The 14,735-nt window shown below is 33.6% G+C and overlaps 1 protein-coding gene across 1 annotated transcript in view; it reads right to left on the bottom strand.

The window, feature by feature from the left end:
- LOC135193838 (histone H3.v1-like) overlaps nt 1-14,735 on the bottom strand; it is a 30,826-nt gene that overhangs the window by 13,492 nt on the left and 2,599 nt on the right. The window contains exon 2 of the mRNA XM_064217928.1: nt 13,821-13,930. Within this exon, the coding sequence (XP_064073998.1) occupies nt 13,821-13,930 (110 nt within the window). The remainder of the gene's footprint in view (nt 1-13,820; nt 13,931-14,735) is intronic.

Here is a 14,735-nt window from a genome sequence, read left to right as displayed (position 1 = left end):
ACAATTCATCCATCGTTTCTTTGGTCGTCCTCTACCTCTATAAATATCCACATCCATGCTCAAGACCTTCCTCACAACATGGTCCTCATTCCTCCGCATAACATGCCCATACCACGACAGCCGGTTTCCACATGGCTTCTCGGTTACCGGTGCCACTTTCAAACTTCCTCTTGTGTACTCATTCCTTATTCCTTATTCTTTTAAACGACTTTCTAAATGGCATTTTTTCAAAAATCCATAATCATCATAGATTATTCAAGCTCTCGACCAATGACATCGCGTCAAATCAGTGTCAAATGTTGTTTATTTAGTTTTTGTCGAATGGTGGTTGGAATAGACTATCTATAATAGTATTGTGTTATTCTTTTGATACCTTTTAACTATTAACTCCTTTTGTGGTCGCTTTAAACTAAGCTAAAAACGTTTACGTAAATCTTAGCACATTCCCCTTTAATGCACTATCCAGTCGCCGCCTATTCCTTGTTCCGTATAAACATAAACAGTATAACATAAATCAAGTAACGAATAAAATAGCCCAATAAAATGAACAGACTGCCAGTTGATGACTTCTGTGGAACTTTGGTTAATGATAAGACGATTCTCTAAAAAGCTATTGTTTATTGATAAAAAGAAGGTGAATGAAAGTTCGTCTCATTCACTCGTCTTTTAAATCAGTGGTTGTCAAACATCATGATGTTGGGGAATACTTTATCTGAAACGTGAGTTTATAAAAACCTCGATAAACATCATGAAATCGAATTTCGAATGTAAATAAAAAATACTAAAACATAACTATTAATAAGCAAACAATTATTTAATTCACGTACTAAAACGAATAATATTTTAATATACTTGAATGTATTGTTACAAGCTATGAAAAGTGAAAAAAAAAGCGTTGAAAACTTTCACGTCGGTTGTAACTGGTTTAAAATTATATTGCAAGATAAAGCCTACATACTCGTACAGTAACGGAATAAGATTTTTCGAAAAGATAACTCCATTTTACAAATGTAAAAAATACAACACACCCAGTGTAGGCCACCCTACCTTTTTAAACGATATCTTTTTTTTAAAAGGCATTGTAATATTGACCTTACTTTTGTCACGGAACACTGGAAGTGGTTTTGTTGTGCCAGTGTGCCTCGGACCACGGGTTGAGAACCACTTCCTTAGACATTAATGGCGTACAGATCATTGTATATATTTTATATCGTGAGTATAGTACTAAGAACCCATCACAATCTCTAAGTCCATTCCAACTACAAACGGAGTAAATCAAAATAAACTTTGACATTGAATTTACTTGATATTATTGGTCAAAATCTAGAATAAATCTGTGATATTAATTATGGTTTCGCGATAATATGGCGTTTTGGACGGCGGTAAAGTATAAATCGGAACTTCGGAAGTAAAATTATGTTGGATATAAGTAAAGAGGAACAGTGTTGTATAATACATAAAGATTTATCAATCAATAAGCGTTTGTAATGCATAACATAGCAGAGCTATAAATAAAGCAAAGATTTATTGAGCTTTACTCTTCTTTTGATGAATTATTAGCTATTAAGTTTCTGTCATAAGGATTAACACTACGATGAAAATAATGACATAACTATGAAACAAAACTAAGCGTTGTCCCTTAATATATTTAGATTTTACATTTTTTTTTTCATTAACAGCCTGTAAATTTCCCACTGCTGAGCTAAGGCCTCCTCTCCCTTTGAGGAGAAGGTTTGGAGTATATTCCACCACTCTGCTCCAATGCGGGCTGCTCCAATACAAATGTGGCAGAATTTCGTTGAAATTAGACACATGCAAGTTTTCTTCACGATGTTTTCCTTCAGCGCCGAGCACGAGATGAATTATAAACACAAATTAAGCACATGAAAATTCAGTAGTGCTTGCCTGGGCTTGAACCCGAAATCATCGGTTAAGATGTACGTGTTTTAACCACTGGGCCATCTCGGCTAACTTTACATTTGCAATGACACAAATATGGCGCCATTTTTTTTAAATATAATTACGCCGTTTTATATCGCAGTATGTTCTAATGTCGTAAATTAAACATAATGTATAGAAGTGTTAAAGGTAAGATAAAAAATACTTCGTATTCAAAGTCAATCTCGAATTGTTTTCGTATTTTGATATTACTACCTATAGTGTAATTACTGAGTTTGTTGGCGAATTTTCTAGAAGTATATTTCTATCAAACTTAAAATTCAATTTAAAAATTAATCTTGAAAATCATCCAACAATGCTCGCAAGAGCTTATTTGACTAAGAAATGTTTTGATTTCTTTGATTTTGACAATAAATTATACACCCAAACCATTTTAACAACTATTTTAGTTAAAATACCACCACGTACATATTTTATTCGGAAATCGTAACAAATAATTAATAACGCGTCATTGAAACAAGTGATCACGTGACAGGGGCATAAATTTACAGATTAAAAATCAATGTGACAGTTAAATCAATTGGACATATTTTGATAACATTAAAAACTTTATTGGCTGTAAGAGATTTATGATGCGTCGCTATTAACTTTATGGTGAAGTATTGAACCCATACTATAGTACCCCATTTATACTAATGAGCCGAGATGGCTCAGTGGTTCGCGTGCATCTTAACCGATGATTTCGGGTTCAAGCCCAGGCAAGCACCATTGAATTTTCATGTGCTTAATTTGTGTTTATAATTCATCTCGTGCTCGACGGTGAAAGAAAACATCTTGAAGAAGCAAAACGCTAACAACAATAATCTTGTAATATTGGTATAGTTATACAGTCTCATTGTTTAGATGCGTCTAATAACAGGATGTACCAATCCAAATCGAATAAATCCTGTCAGACAAAAAAGATACAGAGTATTGACCATATAATATTACGCTATGACCGACGGCGCAAAACGATTAATTTTTTTTTATTTTATTTAAACAGTTTTTCTATGCAATATGGGCAGTGATTTATCAGCACTGCCCAAAAATTCTGGCGTTGTAAAAAATGTTAACAATTCCTTATATCACACCACTTTGTTACCAACCTTGGTAACTAAGATTTATTATGAAATATATTATATATATATTTAAAGCTGAAGCAAAAAAATATCCAAATATTCGTGTCAAATTACTTTTTTGTCCCATTTCATTTCATGTCGAAACACTTGGTTCTTGGAGTAGTGGTGCCAAAATCTTCATCAAAAGTATAACACTGCGCCTTATTGCCTCCACTGGTGACAGGAGGACTGGTTCGATTTTAGCCCAGAGGATCGGAATTGCGATTCAACGGGGAAATGCTGCATGCATTCTTGCCACCATTACACGCGGTCAAGAGTTTATACAGTAACTATTTTTAATTCATATTTCTATAAATTTAAGCACTTAATGTTATTAATTCTTATATTTTGATATATAATATATATCATATTATTATATGTGTATTATTCGGATGTAGTTATGTGTAGTTTATTATTATACTTTAATATAAGTATTCGTAAATTATAGTTATTATCTCCTCTTTCTATATCCGCACTTAACTGTTTTCGTTTCTAAGCTTCTATCACCAAAGGTTGTCTGTGAGAGATCGCTATACGCGATAAGACCGCCTTTGTGCACTATTTATGTAATGTTTTGTGTTTATATTATGTATTCCAGTGTTGTGCAATAAAGTATTTTAAATAAATAAATAAATAGATAAGATGTTTATTAGTTGTGCCTTTAGTTACACTGGGTGACTCACCCTTCACACAAAAATACTAAATATTAGTATTTGATGGTAGGATATCAGATGAGTGGGTGGTACCTAACTAGATGAGATTAGAAAATAAATGTATACAACGAAAGTCTGCATGCAAATTTCAATGAAATAAAGTAATTAATTTACTTAAATCTTTAACAGAAAACAATTCATAGAATCATGATAATTTGCTTGATTTTAATCATAAAACTTAGACAGGAAGGTGACGCCCACACTATCTTAAATTAACATGTCAAAATTTTATTAATAGACAACATATAATTACGGCCATAGAGACGTTAGCGCAATTGTTGGTTACAGATAATAAATACACGATTTATATAGATAATAAATTGTGGAGGCATGATTTGTTGCCACAGATTATAGCTTAGTTCCACAGATAAGATCGAGGGCTACCGTGTTCTTTTGATATAGGTGTTGATTGAGTGGTTAATACAAAACGTTGGTCTTTTGACCAGCTTATACGACTGGTCCTAGATTTAAGCCCAGGGTTAGATCGGTAAAAAGTTATTGGGTTGTTTTATCGTTAAATTTCAATACCATAACTTCTAAAATCCATGCAGTTATTAATAACTGCATGGTAGTTTAGAAGTTTTGGTGAACTCCCGTTCCTTGGAAAGTGTATAAGGGCTTTGACCATCTGTGTAGTCTCTCAATTTTCGTGTCAGATTTGCCTTCTCATCGGATTAGGAGAAAAAGAGTAGAGTGCATATCTCATTGCTCTATAAACGAACAACAACATGTACAGCGTGTAAATTTCCCACTGCTGGGGTAAGGTCCTCTCTTTTGAGGAGAAGCTTAGGAGCATATTCCACCACGTTGCTAAAGTGCAACGTGTTTATTAAAGCAATAGCTACCCAAAATAATGATTTTTAGAATTTTCGTCTGTTTGTGTCTGTGTTTATTCGTGCTAATTTCAGAAACGGCTTAAAAGTTTACTTGACGGTAGTGTAGTAAGCTTGAGGTAACATCTAGTGTTTGTTTCAATTTATTATTATATTTTAATTTATTTAAATAATTCCGTCCCAATGTTCATTGAAAAAAATAGTCAAGTGGATTTCCATTAACTTAGCCCAGATTCAGAGGAAATCGAACCCGCAATCATCGTGTAAGATGCACCTATTTGAACCACTGAGCCATCTTAGCTATATAATACACGAGTAGATATTTCTTTGAATTATATTGGGTAAGAGAATAAAAGAAAATGGAGCAAGCCAGCGAAGCGGATGCACTATCGTATGGTGCATTCTTTGCTCAGTGCTTATTGCAGTAATGAACTTATATGAAAAGGTACTTTCTATTGATTTTTGTACAAACAACTGTGTTAATAAGGAAACGATTTAGTTGTTATATGATATAGTTATCGCCCGCGGCTTCGCTTTTTGGGGTCCTTTCTGGGACTTCAAACTTCCTTCATACCAAAATTTCATCAAATTCGGTTCAATAATTTCGCTTTGTAAAAGCAACAGACAAAGAGATAGACAGAGACCTTCGCATTTATAGTATTAGCATAGCTTACTATAGACAAAAAGCAACGACTTTATCATAATATTTTTTTAAATTTATTTTTGGTATTTTACTTTCAAAAGTATTTAGTGTTTAAATATAAAGTAACAGCCACTAAATGTCTTCGACTAAGAAATATTCATCATAATATTATTTATATTTCAAGGTAAATTATCGCCGTTTTAGTAAAAAATATATAATTTAATTTGTTTTTTTTTTTTGCCCTCATTACTCTTAGTCATCCCACGCACACTGCGACATTTTGTAAGCACTAGCATAACTCACGCACACTAATACACGCCGATATAATCGAACGTGGTGGGAACTCCTGAGTGAATTAATCTATAGTCTATTCCAAGAACAAGAGGACAAAAGCAACAGGAAGTGCTCGCTGATTTGTTAACTAAAGGTCTGTTGTCACGTAAGCATTTTCAGTTCATGCGTATGTTAGGAATTAAGGCTAAATTAAAAAAAAATGAATTTAAGTTTATTTTGTTAAGAAGTGTTAGCCTGTGGTAACAAAACTTATAATATCTATGCTTAAGGTACAAGTCGCGTCCTCTACTTGTAACTTTGGTTCTGGATTTGAAATAAATGTCAGTCGAATACGAAAAACGTGTTTTATTAGTAAGCACGGGTTTCACATACTCATACCATATTGATGACACATGATACATATTGATGACCTCCGTAGTTGAGTAGGGTGTACACCGGTCTTCATGGGTACGCCACTCCGAAGTCCCGGGTTCGATTCCCGGCCGAGTCGATGTAGAAAAAGTTCATTAATTTTCTATGTTGTCTTGGGTCTGGGTGTATGTGGTACCGTCGTTACTTCTGATTTTCCATAACACAAGTGCTTTAGCTACTTACATTGGGATCAGAGTAATGTATGTGATGTTGTCCAATATTTATTTATTTATTTATTATACCAAAACACGCCGATATGATATAACGTAGACGTGTCACATACTCCTACTATTACACGCCGATATAATTTCCCGTCTAGGGCGCGCTTTCGCGAGTGAACGGATCTACAGTCTATTCCACCCACAAGAGGACAAAAGCCAAATAAACAACATTTGACATCGAATAGACGCCACCTCGCGGTTGCTTCAATACTCTAGATATGATAAAACTGTTATCGAAACAATATAGTTGAACTGTTAGAAAATCTCGTGGCATACTTAAATCTAAGGTTTGTTTATCTTTATTGCTTCTTTGACAGAAATAGACTCCATAATAGATTTTTTCCGCCTAATTTATCAATACTTTGTACCGTAATACATTAAAAAAAAGATCGCACGATCCTTTGTCACAGAGGCTGGGGTTGACTTTTCGTAGCGAAGTTTGGGTGCTTCGGATATAATATTTCTGAGTCATAGAAAATTTGTCGTTAATTATTATTCATTTAAAGTAATTAATATTATTGTTGATTGTTATTTGTTATATAAAATCAGATAGTTTTTAGTATATTTTGAAAAAGTCATTTTCACTTCTGGTCTGTTTTATCAAGGTAAATAATAAAATGTTGTTTACACCTTTAAAGACGTATCATTTTGTATGTTACCCAACAGATATTAATTTTAAGTGCTTAGTGATATGTTGATGGTGTAACTTTTCCAATAAATAAATAATAAAAAAAAATAATAAATAAAATGACGAATATGTCTTCATTTATGATATACGCATTCGTGTAGTCATTGTCCGGTTTATTTGAAGAATAACCAACACTTCATATTTCTCCTTTAAAAACGTCTTTAGTATGGGTTAAAAAATATTGCCATAAAAAACTATTGATTGAAAATTCGGCTCTAAAGCGTCCCAATTTAATTTATTCCATTAATTTGAAAATGCACATTTGCTTGAGACAAGCATCCTCCAATTTGTCAACGCAGAGAAAATTTCAAACAGTAAATTTCTTGCTCGAGCAAAAGGGTTCATTTCGGATATTCGAAATACTAAAACACAGATTTTCCCCCTACCTAATTCTACTCTTGGCTGATTTTGTGTTTATTGAAAAATGTGATTTCTAACATTAGCGTAAAGTTCAATTTGGAATGGCAATAAATTCGCAAGGCTGCGGTATCGGCGTAAATTCAATATATGACCAAAATAGGTTTCCAACTCACGACTTCGTTTTGATTTTACAAATGTAAACACAGTTACGAAATAGTGCGCTTAGATTTTATTTACAGTACCTTATTTTATATTTACTTAAATATGTTCATAAAATGTCTTTTTTATCTATACTAATATTATAAAGAGGTAAAATATTTTTTGTGTGTATTTAAGGGGTAATCTCCGGAACTGATCAGGTCGCTGGTATATTTTTTAATAATATGCTTTTTTATTGACACTTTTATGGAGAACTAATTGTCGCCCGCAGCTTCGTTCACTATAACTTCAAAAACAGTCATCATCCTCATCATCCTCCTGCCCTAATCCTAATTTTACTTGGGGTCGGCGCAGCATGTCTTTTTTCCATAGTTCTCTGTCGGACGTCATATCACAAGTAACATTCTTTCTAACCATATCGTCTTTCACAGAATCCATCCATCGATTCTTTGGTCGTCCCCTACCTCTTTATCTATCCATATCCATGCTCAAGACCTTCCTCAATCTAAATAATAATCGTTTACGCATTAGGGCGCCTTGATTACATTAAAGTTAACATTAAGGCGCTGTTGGAATAATGTCTAAGTCAAAAGTGATATTTGTAAAATCAAATTTCCTGCGAATCCCAGAAGCGTATAAATAACTTAAACCTTTGAATTTTACATTCGTTTCAAAACACCCCAACAGGATTTTTCCATATTTCGCATTATGAATTTTTTATTCTACACTTACTGAGACATGGGCGCTTTTCGTGAACAGCAGACGAGCGTTTTGCCGGTCTTCTCGAACGGAGAGAATACAGGCTGACTAAGAATAAATGGAGCACTTATGCAGATTCGATAGTACTTGCTGTTTGTTCCAGAAAATCAAGAGGTTTTATCTATCCATTGACTTTACACATGGCCTACTCATATCCAATCGAATGTTATATATGAACCTGCGGATTTAGCCGTGCGAAATTTATAAACCACAAACTTCTATCCCTCATTTTCCTGAGGGGTTAGGGATAGAATTTCGTAAAATCCGTTCTTAGCGGATGTCTATACCCTATAAGAAACGTACCTACCAAATTTCAAGCATGTAGGTATTATAGTTTCTGAGATTGAGTGATTAATCGGTGAGTGGTACTTCGCTTTTATATTTACATGGATTATATCAATACGTCTGGATTATGTGTGTATATTGAAATATTTGCAGTGAATTAAAGGTTAAATGATGTGCTTTAATCGTAAAGATCAAAAAAATACAGACTGCATAATATTACTGGATTATTGGTAGAATTATATTTGGTCAACAAAGCGAAACATGCTTTGTCGCTGTCTAATCTATTAAATTAATTATTAGGTGCGAAAAGGACAGCAAGGCATCTGTAGTATCGTTCTGGTTGTAATGGGATTTAAGTTTCAAGACAGTCGTCGGTCTGTGCCCGTTTCTCATAGATACTTTTATATTGACGTAACAACTGACAGATCAACCCTTTTTGTTTTGTATATACATACTTACTCCGTAACAGTTTTTATTTTTCTCGAGGGTTTAAATAATATACCAATCCGTGGAATCAAATGAAAAGTCACACTACAACGATTTCTTTTACAAAGTCTATTCACAAATGGTCTTCGGGTATCAGAAAAATGACCTCATGAACACCTGTGATTACTTTGATCTTACTCGTACATTTGTTTATTGTTGGCCACCTCGTTGGTTTAGTGGGATCAAACCCAGATCGGGTCGATGAAGAGCTATTAATTTTTTTTTTGTCGAAAAATTCTCAGATTATGAGAATGAGGGAATAGAGTGCACCTGTGATTGCGCACACAATTGTGCCCTTTAATATGTTCTATGTAGTTGGCTGGTCTCTCTAAAACTTGACTGCCGTGACTAAAATCGGTCAGTACGACCAGTGGCGTACCTATCGTAGGGCCTGGTGGTGCAGTGCAATAGGGCCCCGGAGTCAAGGGGTCCTCTAACCTAAGCTGTGAAAAGAGGGGGTCAGCCAACTTGCCAGCTCATGTAGCTAGAAAGCATCGATCCTGCTCAGGGGTAAGGCGATTCTTTTCCTATTCACCGAGGCCCTTGCCCACCTAGCTACGACATCAACATATTTGTTCGCAGTTGTCCAAAAAAAAAATACTAACAATTGTAGTTATAAGTTCATTTCATAAATGGAATGGTACTAGCTTGAACTGATCTCATATTAGTACTCAGAAAATATAACTATTATTATGATATAAAAATTAAAATTTTAAAATATGACGTAAAAAAAATCCTGCTGTTTTTCTTTCTTCTAAAAAATTTAACATACTGCGAATTGAAAATTTTTAAAAATTTTATCGTTACAAATTAATACCTACCGCGCTTTGAACAATTTGTTTATTATTAAATATATTTTGTTGACAATTTATTCCGAACATCTGTGGCTTGCTGCGCGTTGTGAGTAAACAGTGCAGGCGAATTAAAAATAATTCTGTCGATATCGAAAATAATAAAAAATCTAATTGTTCATAAACAAACCCGTATAAACATAATTATAAATAATTCCTTAATATTATTAAGTATACTTTTTTTCTTTCTTTTTAATATACAAAAAATTAAAAAAAAAAAATGACGTACGTTACGTTGACAAAAGGCCAAATGTGCCACATGATACAGTTGAAAATTTTAACAATTCCTTAGATCGCCAATTCGACACCGACATTGGGAATTTAGATGTTTTGTCCCTCGTGTTTGTATTAAAACTAGCTCACTCATCGCACTTCCAACCGAAACACAACAACATTAAGTATGACCGTTCGGTGATAGAATTTATTATATGTAAATATAACATAACCAGGTGGTCTTCTACAAAGCCCTACAAAAATGTGTAGTAAGTTCTAATATTTCAAAGTTGAACATTCAAATCAAATCAAATCAAAATATTCTTTATTCAAGTAAGGTGAGGTAAGTAACTCATTAAAGTACTTTTGAATCGTCGATTCAGAAAATATATTCTACTGGGATGAACCGGCCAGAAAATCAGTAGTTACTCTATGCCACCATTTTAATTACTTCGGCAGTTAAAATTTATATCCATAAAGTACAATTAAATTTTCATATATCCTGCCTATAAATAAATAAATACTAAGTATTTTTTATCTACACATATAATAAAATTGGAGTGTCTGTTTGTAATATTAAAATAACCCATTTTTACTAAATGTATATGTATGTATACACGGTTTGTATACATGTACAGGTACATGTACCAAAATAACATTTTTTACAATTTTTGTCTGTCTGTCTGTCTGTTTATTCCGGCTAATCTCTGGAACGGCTGAACCGATTTCGACGGGACTTTCACTGGTAGATAGCGGATGTAATAAGAAGTAACTTAGGCTACTTTTATTTTAGAATTATATATCGAATAAAAATAAAATCACGCTACAATATCCAAATAACTTAAATTCAAACAACGCGCACGAAGTCGCGGGCACAGCGAGTCTTTAATATAATCTTGTACTGAGTAATATGCTTTTTTTTTTTAATTTTAATGAATGTGATTCCCAAGTTTATTGAATTCTCATATTATATAAACACATGAATGCGGTCAAGAGCTAAGCTTACCCGTCAGTTTTAAAACAGCAGTAGTTTAATGCCACACTTACGGTCTGTCAGCCTTACTGCACTAAACAGGGTAATGGCTACGCAAGGCACCGCTCGTTACCTTCAATGCTGAAAACATTCGGATTTTAGAAGTGAATAATACTCAATGTGTTCTGTATATACGTATGTCTCATCTACCTAAAAGTTAAATAGTTTCAAGTTTTATTTATATTATTATTTAAAAAAAAATACCTAAAAAATCAGCTAACGTGCAGTTTTAAGCTCTTTCCGGTCGTATTAGAGTCAGTCCTATTAAATTTTGAGAGCGATTAAATTAATAATGCAATTGTGTTAGCGCATACACTAACCAAGCTGGCCCAGTGGTTAGAACGCATGCATCTTAACCGATGATAGCGGGTTCAAACCCTGGTAGGCACCACTAAATTTTCATGTGCTCAATTTGTGTTTATAATTCATCTCGTGCTCGGCGGTGAAAAACATCGTGAGGAAACCTGCATGTGTCTAATTTCAACGAAATTCTGCCATATGTGAATCCTACCCGCACAGGAGCAGAGTTGTGGAATATGCTCCAAACCTTCTACTTAAAGGGAGAGGAGGCCTTAGCCCAGCATTGGTAAATTTACAGTCTGTTAATGTAATGTTGATAATACACTAACTTTATAATATACTAGCTAAACCTGCGGCTTCACCCGCGCGAAATTTATAAAACACAAACTTTCAACGCCTGTTCCCCCTTAGGGTTGGAATTTCGTAAAATCCGTTGTTAGCGGATGTCTACACCCCACATAAGTGATAAGCTTAAAAGGAGGGGTAAATAGGAACATTAGTAATTCCTTAATTAATTTGGGGCATTACTAGTATTCTTTAAATATATATATTATATGTATAAGAGATTAATAAATTCAAAGCCTTGGACAAAAATATTTTTGTATCAGCAGCGGTTAAAATGGACGGCTTAACTCTGAATTACTGCGACTGTTCACTATATTAATTGCAAGAAAAGTATTCATATTAGTAAATAAACATCAGAAGGAGCTCTAATTGGGTTGAATGTAAACCTGCAGTACCAAAGCTAGTCTCATTTTATGTGTATATATTACATTATATGATGTTTTACAACGTCATAAACAGCGTGTTAACTCGAGGGAAATAAGATGAGAGGTTACAGCGTCATTTGAACTTGACGTCGCTTAACGCGCTTTAAAGCTTTCGTTATGTAGTGTTAAGGGATTTTAGTCATTTTCCTTATGTAAATAATTGAAATATAGTATCGTGTCAAGGATAAAGGTGTGATTAAAATATTGACAGTTATATTTTTAATGATATCGCATTTATTTATGTGTCAATGTATTAAGTCCGTGACGTTGTTAAGTGTAATGAATTATTTTGATAATTCAATCCTAGATAGTGAATGATAATATAATATGCAATTGCTATTTAAATAATTATGTTTGTTTATGTAATAGGTAGACGGACGGGCGGATGGGCCACCGGCCATTTCTTACAAGGCCCATGGATTAAGACGATGTAAAAAGTCCACTTGTTAGATCGCCAATGCGACGCTAACTTTGGAAGCTATGTAAGATGTCCCTTGTGTGTGTAGTTATATTGATTCAGTCACCTTTCAAACTGAAACACAACAGTACTATGTATTGCTGTTTGACGGTAGAGTAGATGATGAGTGGGGGGTATCTACTTAGACTGTATTGCACAAAGCCCTGCCACCCAATAAATGTATAAAGCATATATACTCGTATATATATATATATTTTTTTTAAATATTAATTTAATAGACTTTTGTCTGTTGGCTGTTTTTTAAGAGATTTATTAAATAAAGTTTAATATATATTTGGTTTCGATTTTACTATGAACATACATTGTTATATGTGAAATTTGGTTAAGTGAGTACGAAAGAATTTTGCAAGTTTATAAGCAATAATTTAAAATGAAAAATTAAAAATACTCAAGTAACCATACAATAGTAATACCGAAGATTAAATAATCATATTATGTATTTATATATGTTTGTCGTGCAGTTTTACGATTATTTTTATTTTTGTTTGCGTTATTGTAAATTTTATTTTATATATATAGTATATATCTACATGTAAATATATTACTCTATCTTATATAGATTAAATACTATATATTATTTTGTCTAATTTAATTTATATGACAGTCCACAGACAGATAAAAATTAAACAAAACAAACCCCGAGTTCCTGTCAGTTTCTCGAAAACAAAAATGAATCTGTTGTTTAGGTTCATTTTAATGGTTCTTTCTATGAAATTATTTCGAACAGTTAATTTATTTGATATAGAGATTTATCGATATGTATCATGAACATCACTAGTTTCATCGCCTGCGTCTGTGGTTTACGATGCTACGTGAGCTGACAGCCGACGATACTCATGCACACATGTCGAAGCCTTCGTAAAATTTCTCGAATAAAAGGAATATTTATAAAGAATGACTTTAAAAAAAATAGTTTTGCATATAAAATGATGGAAATTTTTTTAAAATTAAATACGCCGATAAAATAATATTAAAGGTAACACGAAAATATATTAAAATGATACATATTTGATACAATATCTTCAGCTATCAGTAGAGCTATTCTATGAGGACAGACTCGAAAGTCATCACAGATAACAATCGTAAAACGTCAGCCAGTGATAAGCGACTTTGACAATAATTATTATAGAATTTAAAGCACCCACGCATCAAAATAGCGTAACACTGTAAGAAGCTGTCACATTTTAAGAATGATATACGAAGTGCTAAGATTTGTTACTGCTTACATGAAAAGCGTCATTCTGAATTGACGGAACATCTTTCTTACTCTCTTCTTCTTCTTCTTCTTCTTCTGCTTGGCATTTATTGATCCCGGCTACAGTCAAGGTCTGCCTTCTGACTAAGTCTAATCCACTTTGCACGGTCTCTAGCGTCACCCTATGTAAGTCCATTAGCTCTCGTGTTCTGCTTCACGACATCCAGCCATCTCTTGGCCTACTTTCAGGCCTGTTTCCACAAACATATGAAGGCACTTTCTTTCACTATAGTCATTAGATTGCAATTACCGCGCGACATGACCATATCAACACAGACGACGAAGCTTATCCGCTAGGTCACGGATACCGAGTCTGCCTAGGATGAACGATTTATGTATGGGGTCAGCCCGTTTTTCAGCCGGGTTTTATGTTTCGCAAGACATATAAAATATACATTAAACTGAATTAACAACATTTAAAAATAAATAAAACGACAATGACAAAACTATTTTAAAAATTCCGGGCTTAAAACAACAACAAAAAATAAGTTTAAATAATTTTATAAAAATTCATATACAATAGACAAAGAAAGAGAGGGAGGGTCGTCTGGGGGGGGGGGGCATAACGTTTTTATCTTCCTACTGTAAAACGTGTAATGAAAATTCGTTCCAAAAAATGAATTTTGCTTTCATATTAATAATTTATGAACATAATATTGTATCTCTTAATAAAGCCAAACTACTGGCCGTAGCTTCCGCTATCAACGTGATATACACACCTCTGGATTAGCCGCTCCACTCTGGATTAGCGGTTTATACAAATTATACAGAGAAATTCGTCCGACAAAATTTTCCTCACAATGTTTTTCAACGAGTACGGGTATTCGTCTCATATGTACACACAAAATGAGAACCTGAAAAATTTAGTAGTACTTGCCCGGATTTAAGCCCATTTATAAATATAGCGCTGTGAAATAGTTAATATTT

The sequence above is a fragment of the Vanessa tameamea genome, chromosome 19 (assembly GCF_037043105.1).
Source record: "Vanessa tameamea isolate UH-Manoa-2023 chromosome 19, ilVanTame1 primary haplotype, whole genome shotgun sequence".
Classification (NCBI taxonomy): Eukaryota; Metazoa; Arthropoda; class Insecta; order Lepidoptera; family Nymphalidae; genus Vanessa; species Vanessa tameamea.
Note: the sequence above shows the minus strand (reverse complement) of the source record. Positions and strands in the feature narration are given on the sequence as shown.